The sequence below is a fragment of the Oncorhynchus kisutch genome, linkage group LG18 (assembly GCF_002021735.2).
Source record: "Oncorhynchus kisutch isolate 150728-3 linkage group LG18, Okis_V2, whole genome shotgun sequence".
Taxonomy (NCBI): domain Eukaryota; kingdom Metazoa; phylum Chordata; class Actinopteri; order Salmoniformes; family Salmonidae; genus Oncorhynchus; species Oncorhynchus kisutch.
The window spans coordinates 41,927,832-41,949,367 of record NC_034191.2 but is presented as its reverse complement, the minus strand read 5'-3'; the positions used below and the strand labels follow the sequence as shown (position 1 = coordinate 41,949,367).

Genomic DNA, 21,536 nt, shown 5'->3' with positions numbered 1-21,536 from the left:
CCCTGGTTTTGTCGTGGACTATTATCGCTCTGAGAATTGCATGATTTTCATTAACGAGGCAAGATGACATTCATTCTTGAGGGGACAGAGTCCTAAGGGGAATGCTTGGATTGAGTGACAATGGAGCTTTGTGCTACTTGAGCCATTGCCGTCCGTAGCTCAAATCCCGACGCCCACAGCTGTCTCTATTTCTGGGGGAACAACCAACAACAGTGGGTATTCATAAAAGAATCATGCACATTAGTAGTGGGGATTTTGGTTCATATGGTGATTTGAATACGGGACGGGACACAAGGTCAAGGGGTATTGATGATGAGCCTGCTTGGTATTTGGCATCAGAGTCATCAATACAATGTTTTGCACTGTTGAAGTCGTGGGGCATTGTCCTGTATTAGGCCATTGGCCTCATTAGCATGTTAGTCCTATGGGGGTGAAGTGGATGTGAATGAAGTAGCCTACAGATTCACTATACATACAGGCCAGGTGATGACAGCACACTAGACAGCAGTCTTTCCCGGGGTATGGATGTGTTTCATATATAAGCAACATTCACATGCGAAAAAAATGCATTTGTTATTTGTTAGAAGCGGCATCATAAACTTGAATTCATTGTCATATATATATGTTTTTTTGTGTGTTTTTCACAGCGGTTTTGAGGCTCCCGAAAAGCGAAGGGAGCAGGCAGTGAAAACAGGCACCTGTGCTTCATCTAATGCAAAAATGACTCAAAACATTTCTGGGCTGGATCTAACATACACTCCAATGACTCCCTTCTTCCTCTTCTCCTTTTCCTCCGCAGTGACATTGTCCTCATGACCAGGCCACTGCTTTGCCTTCCGAAGCTTCTGAACAGCATTTGTGTTCAGTATGCAGATCTAATGAAGAGCCTTGACCTCAGTAACTGTATCGTTGAGAATTGTGGCAAACATCTTTCAGTTACTGTGTATCCTACGGAATAGGCACAATTGACACTGTATGAAATTTGTTCTGCATCAAAAATGGACTGTAAACGTTCCTTATAGTTAAAGGAGGGAAGCTGTTTGCTCCCTGTAAAAGGTTTGCAGAGAGTATAAAGAATCTCCATTGGCAACCTTAAATATGGCTCTTAATCAAAAGAGCTGAAGAGATGGTCAGAATATTATATATTATATATTATATAGCTGTTATAGATATACAAAATGGCAGTTAGTAAAACTTGACAGTATGGGAGTTACTGTGTGTTTGTGTTTTTAATGCAGGTTGGCATTTATTGGGATGAATCTTGTCCTGGAGGCAGTTCTGCAGGGTGGTCACTTCTGGCCAAACCACAAAGTCTTAAAATGTGATTTTAAAATGTGAGGAGGCTGGTGGGAGGAGCTATAGGAGGACGGGCTCATTGTAATGACTGGAATGGAATAAATGGAAAGGTATCAAAACACATATGGAAACCACGTTCTAATCCGTCCCATCAATTCCATTCCAGCCATTACAATGAGCAGGTCCTCCTATAGCTCCTCCCACCAGCCTCCTCTGGTTTAAACCTGACCTTAACCCTGACCGTAATTACACTGTTAACCTTCTATATAAATCCTAACCTTGAATCTAGCAGAAAATGCTCAGCTCTGCCCCCATGACAAGATTCATCCCAATAAACGTCAATCGGCCGTTTTTACGCCGTGAACATGAATGAGTAACTGGTGAGACGTCGATGTTGATTCCAGAAATGTTTGTACATTAAATAGACTTGGAGCTGATTCAGATAAATGCTGCAATTAAACCCCAATCTGAATACACAATACATAAGGTGTGTCATTGGAGTGTGTCTGATCCAGCCCTGATCACCTATCATGTTCCCCAAATCTCAAGCACATATGACATATGACATATGATTTCACATTGGTTCATGTTATACTTGTGTCATTAGATAAAGACAAAACAGTCCATTGATAATAGCTTTCTTTCTATGTCTGTGCAATATATTTGCATGTGTACATGTACAGACATATACTGTATGTACATATACACAGGTGTATATGTTTCATGCCTTCGGTGTGGCTTTGTTGTCCGCTTTGGCTGCGTTGAGTTCATTGTCTGTGTTGTCCTGTCCTGAGCTCACAAGGCACTCTTTACTGAGAGAGAGAGAGAGAGAGAGAGAGAGAGAGAGAGAGAGAGAGAGAGAGAGAGAGAGAGAGAGAGAGAGAGAGAGAGAGAGAGAGAGAGAGAGAGAGAGAGAGAGAGAGAGAGAGAGAGAGAGAGAGAGAGAGAGAGAGAGAGAGGGGAGAGAGAGAGAGGAGAGAGAGAGAGAGAGAGAGAGAGAGGGAGAGAGAGAGAGGGAGACAGAGAGAGAGAGAGAGAGAGAGAGAGAGGTCAGAGTCAGTGTGAAAAACAAAAGGCAAGTAAAGAAATGTTGATAAAGGCATGCATACCAATGTTCCATGACAGTTTCAAAGGGGGGAGGTGGTAGCCGAAGAGCTGTCGGTTCGAATCCCAGCGCTGACGGGAAAAATGTGAAGGGGGTGAGCTGGCAACCAGAGGGTTGCTGGCATTAATATCTCAGATGCCCTTGAGCAAGGCAGTTAACTCCCAAACAGCTCAACGGGCGCCACTCTGTGGCTGCTCCTGTGCTGCTCCCAGCCTGTGTGCGCTATCTCTGTATCTGAAATGTATTATTTATTTTTTCAGCTGCACACACTCACATAATACATACTAACTGTATACTCTGCCATCACTTATGCACCTGAGTTGACATCACTTATGCACCTGAGTTGACATCACTTATGCAACTGAGTTGTCATCACTTATGCAACTGAGTTGTCATCACTTATGCAACTGAGTTGTCATCACTTACTTCTTCTCTGCAGACTTTTTTAGGATGAGGAGCACCACAGTCTTTGTCACCATGACAACGACGATCAAGCCAATGACCCCGCCCACGACAGACACGATGATGGTGGTTACGGTATTGTCAACCACTTTCACTGGGGAGACAAGAGAGAGGGCGGAAGGGAGGGAGGAATGGGATGGTGAGAGGAAGAGAGGGTTCTATAAGAATAGCACTCAGCTGTTTCCCTATAATGAGAGCCAGGCGTACCTTCTAGGAGAAGATGAAGAAGTAACTTGACGCAGATCTTTGACATTAGGTCAAAGGTGAATCTGTAAACATTGAAGAAAAACCAACCAGCAAACATCTTTTACCAGGCAACGAAGAGAGAGAAGGGTGGAAGGATAGAGATGGTGTGGTCAGTCTCACAACCACAGAGCTCGGTGATCGATTGATCCGCTCATGAAGAGACATGATACATTTCCATATAGCTTTTACTTCCAAGAAATGTATTCTAGTGTATAAAAACAACACATAGATCATGCTGCAACATAACACTTGACCATGGAACTGATATCAGGGTATTCTTGAGCCATTATATGCTGGGAGGCTCGAGCGTTGCGTCGTGCGTAAGAACAGCCCTAAGAACATACCCCACCTCCTCATGCCTTATTGCTTAATTATAAACTATGTAGTTCCAGTCCTGAATGCTGATTATCCCGACGGCCGTGGTATATCAGACCGTATACCACGGGTATGACAAAACATTTATTTTTACTGCTCGAATTACGTTGGTAACCAGTTTCTAACAGCAATAAGGCACCTTGGGGGTTTGTGATATATGGCCAATATACCACGGCTAAGGGCTGTGTCCAGGCACTCCACGATGCATCGTGCCTAAGAACAACCCTTAGCCGCGGCCATAAACCACACCCCCTCGTGCCTCATTGCCTAATTATACAATGTGAAACTTAGACACATATGACAAAGGAATCAGATATTTGCCTCTACTTCCACCTGAAGGCATCAAAACGACTGGTGACCGGGTGGCCTAAACCTAAATTATGAACATGTCGTCAGTGAGTATCTTGTATGCAGTCAAGGGAGGGTGCAGTGCCTTACACTCATCCACCACGAACAGGGTGAAGATGGCGCTATGGTTGCGATGCTTCTCCTTGGGATTCCGGGCGAAACAGGTGTACTCTCCCTCGTCCTCGAAGGTCACGTTGAACAGCAGGATGGAGATGTTGTTGTGCTTACTGCTGCCCACAAACTCTATCCGCTCGTGGTACACCTGCACCCGGGGTTCCACACCTTCTATGGGGATCACTCCCTCACACAGCTGGAGAGGAATAGGGAGGGGGAGAGGGAGAGGGGAGAAGGGGAGGAAGAGGAGGAGAAGAGGTGGGAGAGGGAGGGGGAGAAGAGGAGGGAGAAGGAGAGGGGGAACGAGGTGGAGAACAGAGGTGAGGGGGAGAGGTGTTGAGATATGAGCGGGAGGTCAAGTTACTCACTGAGGGGGTGTTAGTGATGGAGTTAACTCCTCTAGGTCAGTGTCTTGCCTTCATGAAGGTGCCGTTGTCGTTGTATTGCCAGTTGAAGTAGAGGTTCTTGATGCCGATGCAGCTGGAGTAGGTGCATGGTAACAGCACCGTGCTACCGTTCATTGCCTCCATGAAGGGCACCTTCCCCACTGAAACCTCCAGCGCTGAAGCACACCATACCCCTGGAAAGGACGGAGGTGGGAGGGAAGGAAGAAGAGAGAGAAAGAGAAAGAGAGAGAAAGAGAGAGAGAGAGAGAGAGAGAATATGATTAGATTTGTAAGTAAACAATTTGGGATCCAATGATGTGGCAGACTGGAAGACAGAAATGTAAATTCTCTACAGAGGGAGAAAGAGAGAACAAGGAAGGGAAAGTGTGAGGACATCATTTGTTTTTCACCAGCAGCAGTAGCTTGCATTACCGTCTTCTCTTATCTCTGGCTATTTTTATAGAGGCCTGGCTGTTAAATTGTTGTTACTATCATCACTTACCCAAGGAGCTGGCACTGGGGCACAGCACACACACGCAGTCAACCTCAACAAGCTCTCACAGTCTCACGTCAGAATGATATATTCACCGATGTTCCTCAAAAGTCAAATTTCGAAGTTGTTTAAGGTGAAGTTTAGGCATTAACTCTGAAATCAAGGGTTAAGGAATGAGGCTTAGGGTTAAGGAAGGGTTAATGGTCAAGGGTTAAGGGTTAAGGAATGAGATAGTTTTTATTGCTGGATCTCAACCTTTGGAATAAGAGGCAGATGTGTACACCAATCTGTTATCACCGCCCACAACGCTCTAGCAAAACCGAAACCTACTTGAAGGTAACAGCGCTCACCGTTGCCCCCTAGTGGTCGGTTTATATGCCATCACCTGACGTCCTCAGACATGGATGGACGTCAAATACTGACTTGTATCACGGGTGACCTGGCTGGTCAACCTAGGCCAACATAGACCTGCTTAACATAGACCTGCGTTTGTGTGTGTGCGTGTGAGTGTGTGCGTGTGTGTGTGCGCGCGTGTGTTTGAGTGTGCGTGTGTGTGTTTGAGTGTGTGCCCATGATAAGTCATCATGCCTCCCCCAGTCAAAGCACCCGCGTGGTCTCCAAAATATTTGAGTCCTCTGCATTCTACTGCATCCAAATCAAGTAACCTACTCAAACATGTTTTCATGGGAGAGCGAGTGAGAGACGGAAGGTTGAAAGAGGAAATGAGGAAATGCGTGTGTGTGGGAGTGAGCAGGAGGAGGGACAGAGAGAGAGAGAGAGAGAGAGAGAGAGGGGGAGAGACAAAGAGGGAGAGTGGAGGAGGAAAGAGAGAAAGATAGAGAGAGAGAAGCGGCAGGTTGTTTTCTGTCTGGTCCTGTGGGCCATGCAGTGCAGCACGCTGCAGCATGGCGGGCGGTGGTATTCTCACCACGCGGCTTGGCGTCAAGCGCTGGGAGGACTGCACAGGGGCTATTTTTAAATCCTCTCGAATCCCATCTCAATATTTCATTCTGGGAAAGAAATAGTGAGTGTGTGTGCCGAGTGTATGGGTGGGCCTGTTACCAACCCTGGTACGAGTGAGTATTTTCTGGACGGTAAATGACTGAAGACTATAGTACTGCAGTCCCACTAGCCTTGCACAACATGGCAATAGATCAGATCAGGAGAACCAAGCAATCCAATCAGCTAATTACCTCAGCTTAGCTCAGCTCAGCCTAGCCCCTGCGTTACCATAAGCATAAAGTGAAAATGAAATAAAACATTACCCTTTCCAAAATAATTGAAATGACGAATCAATGAAAATAATTTCGTCCAATAGACAGGTGGGTTGGTAGCCTGGGTACCAGTCTGTTTCTGTAAACATTCCACTCCAAACATGGCATATGAGACGCAAGGACTGGAATGTTAGCAGAAACAGACTGGTACCCAGGCTAGTGGGTTGGCAACGCCACGAGGAAAAACGCAAAAGGCTGTGTATTGTTGTTACTCTGGTCGGTCAGACAGCTAGCAGAAATGACTCGAAACGTGAACGCAGACGGCTTGTTTCAGCTAGTTCATGGGGCTTGCGAAGCAAGAGTTCCCACTTAAAATCTTCAACGTACTTCTTCTTCTTATCATTTTTCTTTAGCATGCTACTCCTCTCACGCCATCTAAGCTAGAACGTGTCATTCAAACTTTAAAACATGCAGACTGGTCTGGACTGAGTTGCTTGTTGTAAGGTTCTGCTTTTCTTTTCCTAGTCAACCTGTTCTGGAACGAAGCCAGAACACATTTGATTTCACCTGTGTTCGTTTCTCACCTAGTTTCATCAGCTATTTGTGTTTGACTGCCTGCCTGTGTTTGACCATTGCCTGCCTGTGTTTGATCATTGCCTGCGACCACGATTCCGGCCTTCTGCGAAGGCTTAATAAACATCTGCCGCGCTCTGCGTGTGAATCTACACATTTTTCTCCCTGAGTATTCATTACACTTGTATCCAACTTCTTGATATATTTCATACTTTTTAAACTATGAAACTTTTTGTCTTTTTTTTTGTCCTCCGTCCACTTTCAAGAGATTTCCTCAACATTCTAACGGCCCCATTGTGACATCATCACTTTCGACATTCCATTCAATGGCAATGCAACGTTTGACACAAATCATCTACTTTGACCACTTTGCCAACAACTTAGAAAACAATTGAGGGTATAACATCTTGGTCTACTTCCCTGCTTTTCAAATCTGAAATTGGAACAGAATTATCTGTTACCAATCTGTGACTAGGGTGGGTATGTTAGTTTGTCTTGTCTAGGGGTTTTGTATATCTAGTGTTTCTTGTAAGTCTAGGTTTATTGTATGTCTATGGTGGCCTGAATTGGTTCCCAATCAGAGGCAGCTGTTTATCATTGTCTCTGATTGGGGACCATATTTAGGTAGCCATATTCCCTTGGGTATTTTGTGGGTTCTTGTCTATGTGTAGTTGCCTGTCAGCACTCGTCTTGTATAGCTTCACTTTTGTTAGTTTGTTCAGTGTTGCATTTGTTTAATAAATTAAGAATGTACTCTTACCACGCTGCGCATTGGTCTCCTCCTTGCAACGGACATGACACCTAGCTCCTTGTCCCTAGTCCCTAGCCTCTAGCCACTTCAGTCCAAATAGTCTCGGTCATGTTTATATTGCATCTGAAATCTAACCCTGTAATTGGCATTGTGTAATCAATATGGTGTGAATTCCACCTAGGGGGCTAGTTGGCGCTATTGGCATATAGTTTATACCCACTCAATCCACTGTCAGATCTTGACACATTGTTCTTTTTACTGGGCTGAGAATGACAGTGTTGAGAATGACAGACGCTAAGCATCAATCACAGTTCAGCAAAGAGAGGGAACTGACTGAGGGAAGCAGAAGGAGCGAGGGGTCCCTGCAAAACAATCCAAGCTCTCTATTTTGCATTATTTCAATTTTGCCTTCCCGGGTTATCTCCCTTACCCATTTCTAGGGATGCACGAGCATAGGCATATGGTACACACAAACCCTTGCACGCACGCACACTTCCCTCTTCTGCGCCGCAATTTATCCCTCCCTCCATCCATTTCGCTCACGCTCTCTCTGTAATGCAGCAGAGTAATGCTGCAGCAGCTCAAAAATACTCGCTCTGCCTCCTTCTCCCTTGCTCTCTCTGCTCATCCACTCCTCATCTTTACACAATTTATAGGCAACTGTTTTGTGGTGGTGTTGGTTTTGGCCCAAGGGGGCTCAAGGGCACTGAGGCAAAGCGTTTGGCCGACACTCTAAGCTGTATGATGCCAGCAGTGCTGGGCTAGCTCGGTTGGGAAGAGCATGACCGGTCAGTCACGTGTGTGTGTGTGTTGTGGGTCCCAGGAGGGCAGGACAGAACTAATCTCTCAGTGGTTTTAATTAAAGAAACACCCATTTGCTCGCCAGCCTCGACTGCCTGCCTGCTGCCTGGCAAATATATTACCTCCAATCACTTTGTCACACATGCCCAGACGAACACACACACATACCCACCCACACACAGACACACACACACACACACAACACAATCGTTGCCTCTAAGAGAGAGAGAGACAGAAAGAGAGAGAGAGAGAGAAACAGGCTGCCGTTGGACCGGTGTGTTTACTGCGAAGGCTTGACTCCTCGTCGATTAGCTGTGACTCGGCAGACTGTTTGTTCTGTTGACACAGTCAACGTACAATTGTGGTGACACTGCTGTTACCGTAGTCTGAGAGTTTTACATTACTGTTGTACAACACTGTAATATCCAGTGAATGAAGAACGGTTCTGCGCACCTGATACATGATATTTGCCTTGTAGTTTAAGAGCTAGTGTCTATCGCACTGCTCATTTCACGACTCAGCACATTTTTAAGCATGTGTGTGTGTGTGTGTGTGTGTGCCTAAATTCTTAAACCTACCTGTCTGCGTCTCTGTGAGGTGTTTACTTGTTTGTCCTCTAAACTACATCTGTCTAGACTAGCAACCCAAACTGGCAGTCTCCCTGTCCTCTCCTGACTCCTTTAGTGGCCCTTGTGAATGCATCACAGCTGTGATATCTCATGCTAATCTCAGATTAAATCAAGAACAGCTGTCCTCAAACCCCCCCAAACACACAGAAACACACACATCCGATGACCAAGGGGATACACCAGTCGCTAAAGTTAGATCAGTTATGATCCTAAAATGAGCGACAGAGACAGTGGTTTGTGTGGGGACAAGGCTGGATTATATTCCTAATCTCATCCTTTTGCCATTTTCATCTCGTCCGGGGATTGATCACTAATGTAAAGTGACTGCTGGCCTGGAACTCCCTGTCAGATGCTCCATTCAAACTGCTGTTGTAATTTCTATTCCAAGGGAGTTGGGAACAGAGAAAGGGCACCCTTCTTCAAAACATCCCCATCTGAACTGCCTGTACCAGAACCCAGGAAGTGGTCGTTGGAGTGATGCATTTCAGAAAGAACAGAAAACAAATAACAGAAAGAACACAGCCCTCCAGTTACTTAGCTATCTCCCTTCTATCGTTCTTAGTTGTGTAGTCTTTACTCCCCCTCCGTCCCTGTCTCTCTCTTCCTTATCTAAACCATTCCGCCGCCCCTGCCTCTTTTACCTCTGTCCCACCATCACTCAGAATCTCTCGCTAACTATTCCTCCTCTCCTCACCCCTGCCCTGTACATCCCTTCATTGCACTAAAAACTCAAGAGTTGGTTAATAATTAATCTGCCCTTGGCTCTCCCCTCTCCTCTCGTCTCTCTCTCCTCTTCATTACAGGCCCGCCACCACTTGTCTCTACAGGCTGCGTCAGACATTGGGGAAGACTCTCTATTTCCACTCAAACTTTAACTCATCCCTTCTTTCATGGGAGCTCCTAATGTAACCAAGCTCTGGCAAAATACATCTATTTCTGTATTCTCTCCACCCCTCTTCACGTTCCTACCTCTTCACTGAGTTGACCCTTCTCTCATTCAATTTCTCTTCCTCCATCTTCCTCTCCGTGTGCGTTTACTAGTGGCCACGTGGCCTTAGCCTGGCGCTTGGTTATCCATCTGGTCCCATGAGCCCTCCACTTGGTGACTACAGATGTAGGTCCCTCTATTGCATATGGAAATGCATCAGGAGGGTTTTATAACACAGTCAAACAGCCCGTGAGTCACCCGTGAGTCACTCCATAGACGTGAAAGTGAGACTGAAGTTCAGTAAGTACACGCAGCCTGTGCAGCAGGCCTCTCTCTCTGTCTCTCTGGCCCTCTTACAGGCACACTGCTCTCTCAGCTACAGCACACCAAACCACAGTGCAGAGTGGAAGACATTGTTCCTTCTTGGATCGCTGTCAAATCAAATCAAATCAATGTTTATTTGTCACGTGCGCCGAATACAACAGTGAAATGCCGACTTACAGGCTCTAACCAATAGTGCAAAAAAGGTATTAGGTGAGTAAAGAAATAAAACAACAGTAAAAAGACAGGCTATAAAAGTAACGAGGCTACATACAGACACCGGTTAGTCAGGCTGATTGAGGTAGTATGTACATGTAGATATGGTTAAAGTGGGGGGGGCACACAATGCAAATAGTCCTGGTAGCCATTTGATTACCTGTTCAGGAGTCTTATGGCTTGGGGGCAAAAACTGTTGAGAAGCCTTTTTGATCTAGACTTGGAACTCCGGTACCGTTTGCCATGCGGTGGTAGAGAGAACAGTCTATGACTGGGGTGGCTGGGATCTTTGACACTTCAGTAACGTTGCTTCAGCTACACTGGAGAAAGCCAAGGAAAGGCTGTTTTGGAGGGAAAAAAACGAACAAACATGGAAACACGCATATGCTAGAGGTATCCAGTGTCATTTTAGCTGAACCCTCCAACCCTCTCAAGAGAACACGACTCACCTCAACAGCAACACCACATAATGACAACGGACCCCTATTAGAACAGAACAGAATTTGGATTTCTCTGAAAGACGGCATCTTCTTTTCCCAGTATATGTGAGTCTTGGCGGATTTTGAACTATTGTCTACCTTTACCTGTGGTCTAACGTAACGATAAAACACTGAAAGCGGAGCATAATGGCCTGGGATGCCAAAGACGGAGATCATTTTCCTACAAGTTTTTGTTGAGCACATCAGCCCTTAGTCATTATCTTTTGAAATTGTTTCCAATTGCAGGGGGACTATTACAGACTGTGTGAGGCATCTTTCAACTTATTTGAAAACAGGAACACACAAGAATTCAAGTCCACATTAGACCCACGTACCAGAGCAAGTATCCTCCAACCCAGGGGATGAGAATTCATTAAAACAATCAACTCCTCAGCGCTGACCTTTTGGTGTAAACTTTCCATGTGTTGTATTTAGGCTCTCAATTTACAGCCATAACTCATTTCCCTTGCAACCTATATGGGAAATCTCTGGACGATTTACTAGAACGTACATTTCGTACAAAATAAAAAACGGAACTTGCTTTCTGGTTCATTTGGACTGTTTTTTTTTTAGGAAATATCCAAGAAAAACGCTGATGCAGTCCTAGTTTTCATTTTTTCCTAATCAACCCTATTCTCCCAAGGTACCTTAATTCATGATGTCATCAAACATTCCCTCATAACCTTGACAGACACAATCCTCCTGTCACGGCTTCCGCCGAAGTTGGTCCCTCTCCTTGTTCGGGCGGCGTTCGGCGTCACCGGCTTTCTAGCCATCGCCGATTCACTTTTCATTTCTCCATTGGTTTTGTCTTGTCTTCTATCACACCTGGCTCCAATTCCATCAATCACATGTTGTGTATTTAACCCTCTGTTCCCCCCTATGTCCTTGTCTGGAATTGTTTCTTGTAGTGCTTATGCACGGTATGCTGGTGATTACCGGGTTTTGTTTGACCCATTTCATGTGTTGTTCTGTTGACGGTGGTTTTATGTTGATTAAACGACACCGTTGTGAACCAGTTTCCGCTCTCCTGCGCCTGACTTCTCTGCCGCCAGTACGCACCCCATTACACCTGCAGTAAATCTAAATGGCCCAACCATGGCCCAACCACCTATGATTTTAGTACAGCAATTCAAACCATCACTTCAGCAGGTGTGCAATTCAAAAACAAATGCCACTGCAGTTTTTCAGTCTAACATTACAACCACGGACCACAGCAAGGAGTCTATATCATTACATGTTACAATCCATGTAGATTAATGTCGCCAGTGCATAGTGTTAGTATTACAACACGTTGCTATGTACAGGCCGTCAGCACGGTGCAGTAATTGCACACAGGGGAGGAGTGCTGAGTGTCCGTGTGTGGCCAGTGGAGTTATGTAGCTCTGGGGAGTAGATCAGTAGATCTGTATGTGGGTGAGGGTTGATGACATTCAAAACTGTGTGTCTCTCGCTCTCACTCTGGGTGTGTTTGTGTGTGTGTGTGTGTGCTTGCCTGCTTGTGTGTGTGCACATGTGTTTCTGCGAGTGGGGGAAGGGGGAATTCTTACGATATTGGCCGGGCTGTAATAACTATTCGGCCTGAAAGAGTGGCGCGTGTCTGAAGAGGAAATGACATCAGCCCGGGCTGTGGGTGCTGGTATTGGCAGGGGCACAGACCAGCTTAAGACGAGTATGGTTATGAACACCAGGGCAGCTGGTGCTGCCGGCCCTCCCCATGATTGTGGCTCAGTCCAGACTAATCTGTGGATCAACAGGATGTCACCAGCTCATAACCAGGACAGTGTGCTCATAACCAGGACAGTGTGCCCATAACCAGGACAGTGTGCTCATAACCACGACAGTGTGCCCATAACCAGGACAGTGTGCTCATAACCAGGACAGTGTGCTCATAACCAGGACAGTGTGCCCATAACCAGGACAGTGTGCTCATAACCAGGACAGTGTGCTCATAACCAGGACAATGTGCTCATAACCAGGACAGTGTGCTCATAACCAGGACAGTGTGCTCATAACCAGGACAATGTGCTCATAACCAGGACAGTGTGCTCATAACCAGGACAGTGTGCTCATAACCAGGACAGTGTGCCCCATCCATAACACACACGGTGATAATTAAGTGCACGTGCCGCAGCACTTTACATGCAAACACAAATCTACACACCCGTGTTAACGTACAGATTGCACTCACGCACTCACACACACACACACACACACACACACACACACGTTTGAAGAATAAGACCGTCTGGACATTAAAAAGGCAAAGTTGAACTTTGTTACTGGAGACAAACACGTTCATGGTAAAAGGTCAAAGAGTCAACTAAATCTCAACTAGTGACCAAGCATACGGTGTTGGTGTCTCTGAGACCAGACTGTTGGTCAGGTAATCGAGCCAGAGGGAGACAGGGGCATCCCTCTAATCCCATTCACACTCTGACAATAATACATGATCTCCTCTCCTTGGTCCCAGCCACTTCGTCTACTTCTGCTGAGCTAAGTGTTTACGTCATACATGATAAATAATAGTATGCCTAAAGGCTTTAGCATCACATCCACAATGAATGGGATGTGTTGTGGTGGATTTGCAGGAAATGGATTTCTTCCCAATGCCATCTCTGTTTACAACATAACAAGCCAACATCACAAGCCATACCAAATAACCTCTGAAAAAGGCCATACCCTTTATTTATAGTGTGGCTAAGAGGACAGGTTCAGCTAGGAAGAGAGAAGGACCCCCCTGTGTTGTTGTCTTGTTGTGTTGCTACCACGCTGTGTTTTCATGTGTTGCTGCCATGCTATGTTGTTGTCTTAGGTCTCTATTTGTGCACTGTTGTGGTGTCTCTCTTGCCGTGATGTGTGTTTTGTCATGTTGTTGTCATGTTGTGTTGCTACCACGCTGTGTTGTCATGTGTTGCTGCCATGCTATGTTGTTGTCTTAGGGCTCTCCTTATGTAGTGTTGTGGTGTCTCTCTTGCCGTGATGTGTGTTTTGTCATGTTGTTGTCATGTTGTGTTGCTAACACGCTGTGTTGTCATGTGTTGCTGCCATGCTATGTTGTTAACTTAGGGCTCTCTTTATGTAGGGTTGTGGTGTCTCTCTTGCCGTGATGTGTGTTTTGTCATGTTGTTGTCATGTTGTGTTGCTACCATGCTGTGTTGTCATGTGTTGCTGCCATGCTATGTTGTTGTCTTAGGGCTCTCTTTATGTAGTGTTGTGGTGTCTCTCTTGCCGTGATGTGTGTTTTGTCAAGTTGTTGTCATGTTGTGTTACAACTATGCTGTGTTGTCATGTTATCCCCCGTCCCCGCAGGAGGCCTTTTGCCTTTTGGTAGGTCGTCATTGTAATTAAGAATGTGTTCATAACTGATTTGCCTAGTTAAATAAAGGTTTAATAAAATGCTACACCATTAAAGTCAAATGCTACACCATTAAACATGGTCAAAGTGTTGACCTCCAAAGGCATGGCATGCCAATTTATTATCTCAGGGGTCTATTGTCATGACTGTCCATGAGAATCCAAATAGGTCAGATCAAGTTTGCAATTAATAACTTCAATCAGAGACCCCCTCTCACCCGCAACATGACTCAGGTCCTGTTGTAAATCAAGAAGAGAAGATTCAGGTCTCCCTCCCCAATATTCACCACAGGAATCTCCTTTGTTACAAGAGACTTTTCCCTCCGAAACGCTAACACGTTCAGAAGCTCATAGTGGAACAATATTTCTAATATAGAATGTGGGAAATGGCCAAAGGCGATCTATAGAAAACAAATGTAATTTTGCTTGTTATTTTGTGATGTCATTAAACATGTTACAAAGGAAATACTGTAACTTGGAAAGTATACCCACTGCGTGTACGAAGTCTCCATCCTATGTGTTGTACATGTAATATGAACCATTATGAAAGTGCTTTTTGTTAAGAGAGGGATGTGATTTGAGGAGCTATAAGAGATATTGTTTTATTTAAACTTTGCAAGTGACAAGTCATGCTCACAAGTGAGGTCAGAGAGCATGTCAGCCTGACGGGAACCGCCCTTTTCGAACAAACTGAATAAATGATGGGTAAAGACATGAACATACCAGACCAGAGAGACGTCAAGCTGCAGCTGCACGTTTAAAGGGGTCTAAACTTTGAATCTCAACACGAGGTAGAGATGATAAACTCACCTCCAGGACAATCACTGGTGCAGCTGATTAGCTGCCCTAAGTAATGTAAATACCAAAGCAAATTTAAGTAGGACCATCCTACTACTCTACTCAAACCAGTGTATTACTCTACCATCAACCTGGCTGGTTAGTCTATCTTCAAAGCAGCAACTCAAGGAGCGAATGGAAGGAAAATAAACTCTGTATTTCTGTTCAGGACTACATGACAAGTCACCGGATAACAGACAACTATAAAAAAGGACAACAGTATGAAACTTGCCAGAACCATTTTGAACAATCAGAGCCTTATAAGCGAAAAGGTCCAACTCCCTTTCCAAGGCGGCCCTGTCCGCTGAGAGAAATCCAGAAAACCAAGACATTTCATGTAAATACATTCATGATTTCTTACCCAAAGAGGGCGGTGGTTCGTGTGCAAAGTATATGATTACTGTAAGTGAGAGTAATTTCTAAATGTACCAATGTTAAGTGTCATTGTCCCTCTCTGCCCCCACCCCCCACCCCCCTCCATCTCTTTTGTAACAAGCACCCATGTTGTGTTATTCCACTAGGGACCTTTTTAACATATTAAGTGTGTATGTTTATCCTGTGTTACCATTTAATTAGCTAGTAAATAAATTATTAAACCAATTTGTGTAGTACTGAATCATAGTAAGGGTTTTTGCAAATGCAAGGAGGTTATGACTGTTCCGAATGATGGTGTGATACGAGGTTATGATTAATACGTTGACTGTTTATAGATTGATAGGTAAAGACCTTTTAGAATTTCATTTTGGCGATGGTAACTCTTTAAAGAACCGTTCTCGTGGTGCCCCAAATCCGAATGAGTTAATTGTTACATGATCATTTTAATCAGGTAAAAATGAAACATAGTTGTTGATTATATAAATAAACAGATGAATGTTAAAGTTAAGTCATGACTCTATACACCATGGGTATTTATAGCATGTCATGTGTGTGTACATGACTTAAACGGCTTAAAATCATCTGTATTTTTAGCTAAACAGCACATATCCAACAGATAAAGCATCACTACCCCTCCAGCAGTTCAATGCCTTGGTAATGGTCAAAGTTATATATATATATATATATATATATATATATATATATATATATATATATATATATATATATATATATTAATTAAGAAATATCAATATGAGCAATGCCAGAGTCCGGAATATAAATATATATGTATATGATGGTATGTATAGACCGTATATGAATAGAAAAGGTGTGCACAGCAGTAGTTATATGGGATGTGCCTTGACCAGAATACAGTATATACATATGAAGTGGGTAGAACAGTTTGTAAACAGTATTAAAACCACCCGTGTTAAATGAGTCTCTAAGGTGCTGGGTAGAGTCCCGAGTGGTACCAGTCTGAATGGCCTGGAGATAAAAGCTTTTTTTCAGTCTGTCACAAACTCAAATGAGTGCACTGTGTCATAGGTTCTAGGATGCGAGTACTGTATCTTAACCAAAGTAGGTTGTTTTAAGATTGTTTTATGCATCAGCCGGGGTCTCTATAAGCTACAAGAGGAGGTCCGAAATCAAGCATGAAAGAGCACAGCTGTGTGGGTTAATATGGTCAAAATGTTTGCCTTGGGGTAAGTTGAGCTAATGGCCACATACCCCATACAAATGATAGTTACAGTTAGTCAGTTCTATGCATAATATGCATAGTATTTTTCCAATGTGTTATGCACATGAACTCAAGATGCATGTTTTATTGTTACAGAGTAGACACCATCATGCCCTGTGCATCCACATGTAAAACAAGTAGTGGTTTAGCCCCCCTTGAGGTTCATGAGAGAACAGCCAAGGAAACAAGAGGAGGGAAGAAGTCCTTTGAAGCAGCAACACATGATGAAAAAATAGACTGAATGACACCGAAGAAGTACATTGAAAAAAATGAAAAAATATGCACAAATACCAGTCAAAAGTTTGGACACACCTACTCATTCAAGGGTTTTTCTACATTGTAGAATAATAGTGAAGACATCAAAACTATGAAATAACACATATGGAATAATGGAATAACCAAAAGAGTGTTAAACGAATCAAAATATATTGGTGTGGGGGTGCTTTGCTGGTGACACTGTCAGGGATTTATTTAGAATTCAAGGCACACTTAACCAGCATTCTGCAGCGATACGCCATCCCATCTGCTAACATGGAGTCTGAGCTTGCTAAACATATCAAGAATTTTGCAGACCAGTTTCATCCCACTGAGCACAGTCCTCAAATCCACGATGGTTCAACTTAATGTCATTGAAATGACATGGAAACAACGTTGATTCATCCAGTGTGTGCCCAGTCGGATGGGCTTAGAAGCCTTGACTACTTGCCTATGAATATGTACATTGAAACAACATCCCTGTCCCAGACAACTGGTCAATAAATGGAAGGGTACGTGATATTGAACAGAGAGATCTATATATGAATGTAGGCGTACATTTAAGATATACAATATACCATTCCCCCATTCCATGAATTCAACTTTGACCTACCAGCACCATCACTCACTGTCACAGGACACCAACACCCACTTACCCCAAGGCAGATCAACTTGTCCTGTCCCTATGCTTAACTTACTCCATTGTGCCAAGAGACCACTTTTTTTTGGACAAGCTATGTTTTCAAAACTGTTATGTTTACATAAATTCTGATGATTTCCAGGGATACACAACGCCCTGAAATATATGTAGATATCTTTGTTACAAAGAATACTATATTTACTTGACATAGTAAAGAAGTCTCAACTTAGCCCAATCTCCCCTACGTTGATTACCCATTTGTCTTGCTGAGGGTGAGAGTTCCTGTGTTTCGTACAAGTAGTTTTCCTCCATTAGACTTACAGGAAAAATAGATGAATAATGCCAGAACAAATGTTGGCCATTTCACGCCTGCTCACTCACTTCAAGCACAAACAGACGAGAAGGGGCTTGGTCTTTCATCAGGACTGCACAGCCCTTAGTAAAGGTGCAGAAATTGCTCTGCCATTTCCTGGTTGCAAAAAGAAAAATCAAATAGTTTGCTTAATTTCAGTTTATGTAACAGAATAAGAATTCAGAATGTAGAGAATCATTGTACTATCTAAACCGGTGTAACCTATAGTTTCAATAACCCCAAAATATTTCATTTTCAGCTGTTTGAAGCTGATGTACAAAACCAAATGTAAAAGACTCAATTATGAAACTTTAGAATGAGGAGCATAGAAATAGTGCACACAGAACAGATCTACCACTTCTTAGACTTTCTTTCAATGAGAATGACAGATATATCCACTGTATTTCGCATTTGTATGTACATTTGGTCAGGTTACTCAGAAAGTTACATATTGCATCTTTAAGCACAACAAATTTGTAACATATAGTACGAATTGGATTTGTAACCTATCATACAAATTGCAATATTTTCTTTGTTGAAAATGCAGCAGGTAGCATATCGTACCAAATGAATAACATACTACAGAATTGGATGACGTAGTATACAAAAAAATGGGGTCCTCATTTGGCTCGTGAGCACCACTTTCAAAACTACTGGCTGAAATTATACCAACGTTTGAGATTGCATCTTTAAGCCTTATATTGGGTGTTTGCCTGACTACATCCTAATGTGCAACTAAAATATCGTAATTCCCTGACCTTCTGTCCATCACTTGATGTGAAGTACAAGTCTCACAGCTAACATCTCTCATACTGTAGTCTAATAGTCTCAACTCTGCTAATGTAGAACGACCATAGGATCTAATGATATAACTGCCGGGCCTTTCTATGGGGACATTTTGGTCGCACAAACGTTACAGCAACATTAAAGATCCTTCCGGTGTCTCTGATGGATGTCTCGAGGGGGTGTTGGCTTGTCTTAGGCCTGGTTGGTCGATATGTGAACCCCACTCATTTTATTGGAGGTTAAACCCTCCACTGTACGCTTATACTGTACGCTTATATGAGCATGCATATTAACCCTTCGCTCCCCAGCTGTAGAAAAAATACCTGTACTTCACCTTGACGCAGAGCCAAGGATGAGTCGCCTGGCAAAGAATCCAGAGACAACTGGCCAAGTGATACACACAGGCAAGATATGCTACTTATCAGGTATGTGTTAATCTAATATCATGTCAGATTCCAATTCAAAGAAATATGAAAAAAGCCTATTTATTATCGGTAGCTCTCTGCTGTGTCGGCCTCTTTAGAATCGTATGCTAATTTAGACTCGTAAACATGTTTTAAGATGTTTTGTGTGATCTTGTTCTTATTTGATGCTGGATTGGCATCTGTGCCAAAAAGGCACTCACCTCAAAAGATGCTGAGGAGTCTTAAGTTATCCCACGAATAATTGTGTGCATATTACAGTACGTGCTAACAATTAGCGATAGCAAACTGACGTGATCCTGTGTGGATTCTCCAATACATAGGGCATAGTTTGTCTAAAGCTTGAGTAACTATACTGTGTTATTGTGCATTATACAGCACTATATGTTAAAACAATATGGAATATGATACAATATCTGTCTGTCAGGTATTCTACTACAAAGCTAATATATATACTACAGCAATTTGTCACCCAGATATCACCCAGATATTTAAATGTAGGGTACCATGTGGTTATTGGACCATTCTTAGTGGTCACACTAGTCTGTACAAAACATAGCATAGCAGGAAGAAGACTGCGGAGAATGATAATGCACGGATATTCTGCGATTTTGAGTAGTTATTGATCTAACCTGCTCATTATCACTTTTTCTATTTTCTATTTCTATATTAAATATGTTTTCCCCAAAATCTATAAATACAAAACATGATATTCCTCCGTACATTCCGATACACTTCCCTCCCTGTATTAACACCTTACAATTCATCTCATCAGCTGTATGAGTTAAATATGTCCCTGATTAAGTGGCATGTGTAAATGTAGCGTGGCAGAATGAAGTGTGCAGTAGAATCTGCATCACTAGATCCTCTGATGGGAAGACAGTGTAAAGGGCTATCTTTTGACAACTAAACTGTGTTCCTCACATGACATCTTCCATCCCACTGCCTCATCTAGATGTATATTGTCTTGTCCCATGGATCATTCTCTCCATTCCCCCCTAAAGCATGGCAAAAGATTTACATATTGGACATGATCATACTCATTGACTTGGCAGGTCCATTGGCAGTGCCCATAATTCCACTTTCCCTAAACAGGATCCATTGTTACCAGCATCTTCTTAATGACTCAGAATCTACGCAAGGATAGCTAAAATTGATGCCCTCCACTCACTCTCTTAGTGAACTGTAAAATAGAAAGAACCAGCACTCGCTGCCCCGGCGTGGCTAAAACACACGACTCAGAGTCTTCCAATATAGAAAAGCAGGAGCCATGTATCCAAATAAACCCCATGGCTTACAAGCAATAAGTATGCAACCCTGTCTGCCGGCGTCGGACACATTTCTGCAAGCTCGGCAGGAACTGTAGTGATTTGGCTGGCACCCCAGGGGTAGATGGAGGAAGACGGGTGCAGAGAGAGAGAGAGAGCAAGAGAGAGTTAGAGAGAGAGAGAGAGAGAGGGTTAAGGAGAGGAGAGGAAAAATTGCAGTATAAAGTCAGCTCTTGGACTCACCGAGCAGAAGTGTGACGACAACACTGGCGTGGATGGTGTCTCCTGAGCTCAAACACCTGGACATAGAGAACCTGCCGCTTCCTTTGGACTCCATATCCTACTGCGTCCGTCTGTTTATCTGTCCGTCCGTCTGTTTATCTGTCTGTCTGCCCCTGGATACGCACTCTGGGTGTGCGGGTGTGTGTTGGCTGGAGCAAGCAGGGGTGCGGGTGGGATAGAGGGAAGGGGTAGGGCAAAGTAGGACGCAGAGCGAGCAAAAAAAAATAAAAAATACTTGTCACTCTGCAAAGTCCTGCGATGAGTGTCTCCCTCCTCTTCTCTCCTTCTTTGCGATGAGTCCCAGAGGAGGAGGAAGGAAGGCTAATTGCTGAATTATGAGTTCTGTCTACACTTCTGTATGTGCCAGGCAGAAAACAGACAGAAAGAGACAGACGAAGTCAAGGCTGCTGCACCTGATCCAGGCTTTCTCTCTCTCTCTCTTTGCTTCAGTCCCTCACTCTTGCTCGCCGACACACTGATTATCCACTGAATCCCACAGCCTGAGAGCTAGACCAGGCAGAGGGGAGGGAAAAAACTCACTCAGAGAGAGCGAGCGTCTGCACCGCAGAGCTGTGGAGCAGTCGGAGGCAGTCAGGGGAGAGAGGATGTCATCGTTCCCTCTGATGGAGAGCTGCATGTGGGGGGAGGGAGCGGAGGGGACAGCAGAGCCTGGAGCTCAGGCACAAATGCTGCAGGCAGCAGGCAGGCAGTATGTGTCTCCCTAGCCGGCACAGGGACGAATGAGTGGGGAGGGGGAGCCACTGCAGAAGAGTCATGGAGGACAGAGCGAGAGAGCGAGAGGGAAAGAGGGGAGGGGGACGGAGGGGAGAGGGGAGGAGTAGAAGGGGGGGCCTTCAGGCTGATTGCATTTGGGGGCTATCTCACACACAGTGCTGGGTTCAGCCCTGCACTGGAGGGTCCTGGAATCCACCCTGTCTACCACTGCACCCGTGACCAGGTTTAGGAAGGTTTCTCTGGGTACTCT

General features: G+C 44.1%; 1 protein-coding gene across 3 annotated transcripts; it reads right to left on the bottom strand.

Annotated features, from left to right (window-relative positions):
* Positions 1 to 1,464: 1,464 nt before the first annotated feature.
* On the bottom strand, positions 1,465 to 21,314 carry LOC109908894 (sodium channel subunit beta-4). Of its 3 annotated transcripts, none has more exons than XM_020507664.2 (6): positions 20,513 to 21,314; positions 4,363 to 4,526; positions 3,923 to 4,142; positions 2,828 to 2,957; positions 2,406 to 2,472; positions 1,465 to 2,108 (listed from the first exon to the last, which is right to left on the bottom strand). In XM_020507664.2, exons 1-5 carry the CDS (start codon positions 20,604 to 20,606, stop codon positions 2,424 to 2,426), a joined length of 657 nt encoding a protein of 218 aa, XP_020363253.1. In that variant the 5' UTR covers positions 20,607 to 21,314; the 3' UTR covers positions 1,465 to 2,108; positions 2,406 to 2,423. The 3 variants fall into 3 exon arrangements, with proteins under 3 accessions (XP_020363253.1, XP_020363251.1, XP_020363254.1); XM_020507662.1 differs by lacking the exon at positions 2,406 to 2,472 and having other exon boundaries at positions 20,513 to 20,700; positions 21,092 to 21,314; XM_020507665.2 differs by having other exon boundaries at positions 2,007 to 2,103.
* Positions 21,315 to 21,536: the final 222 nt, after the last annotated feature.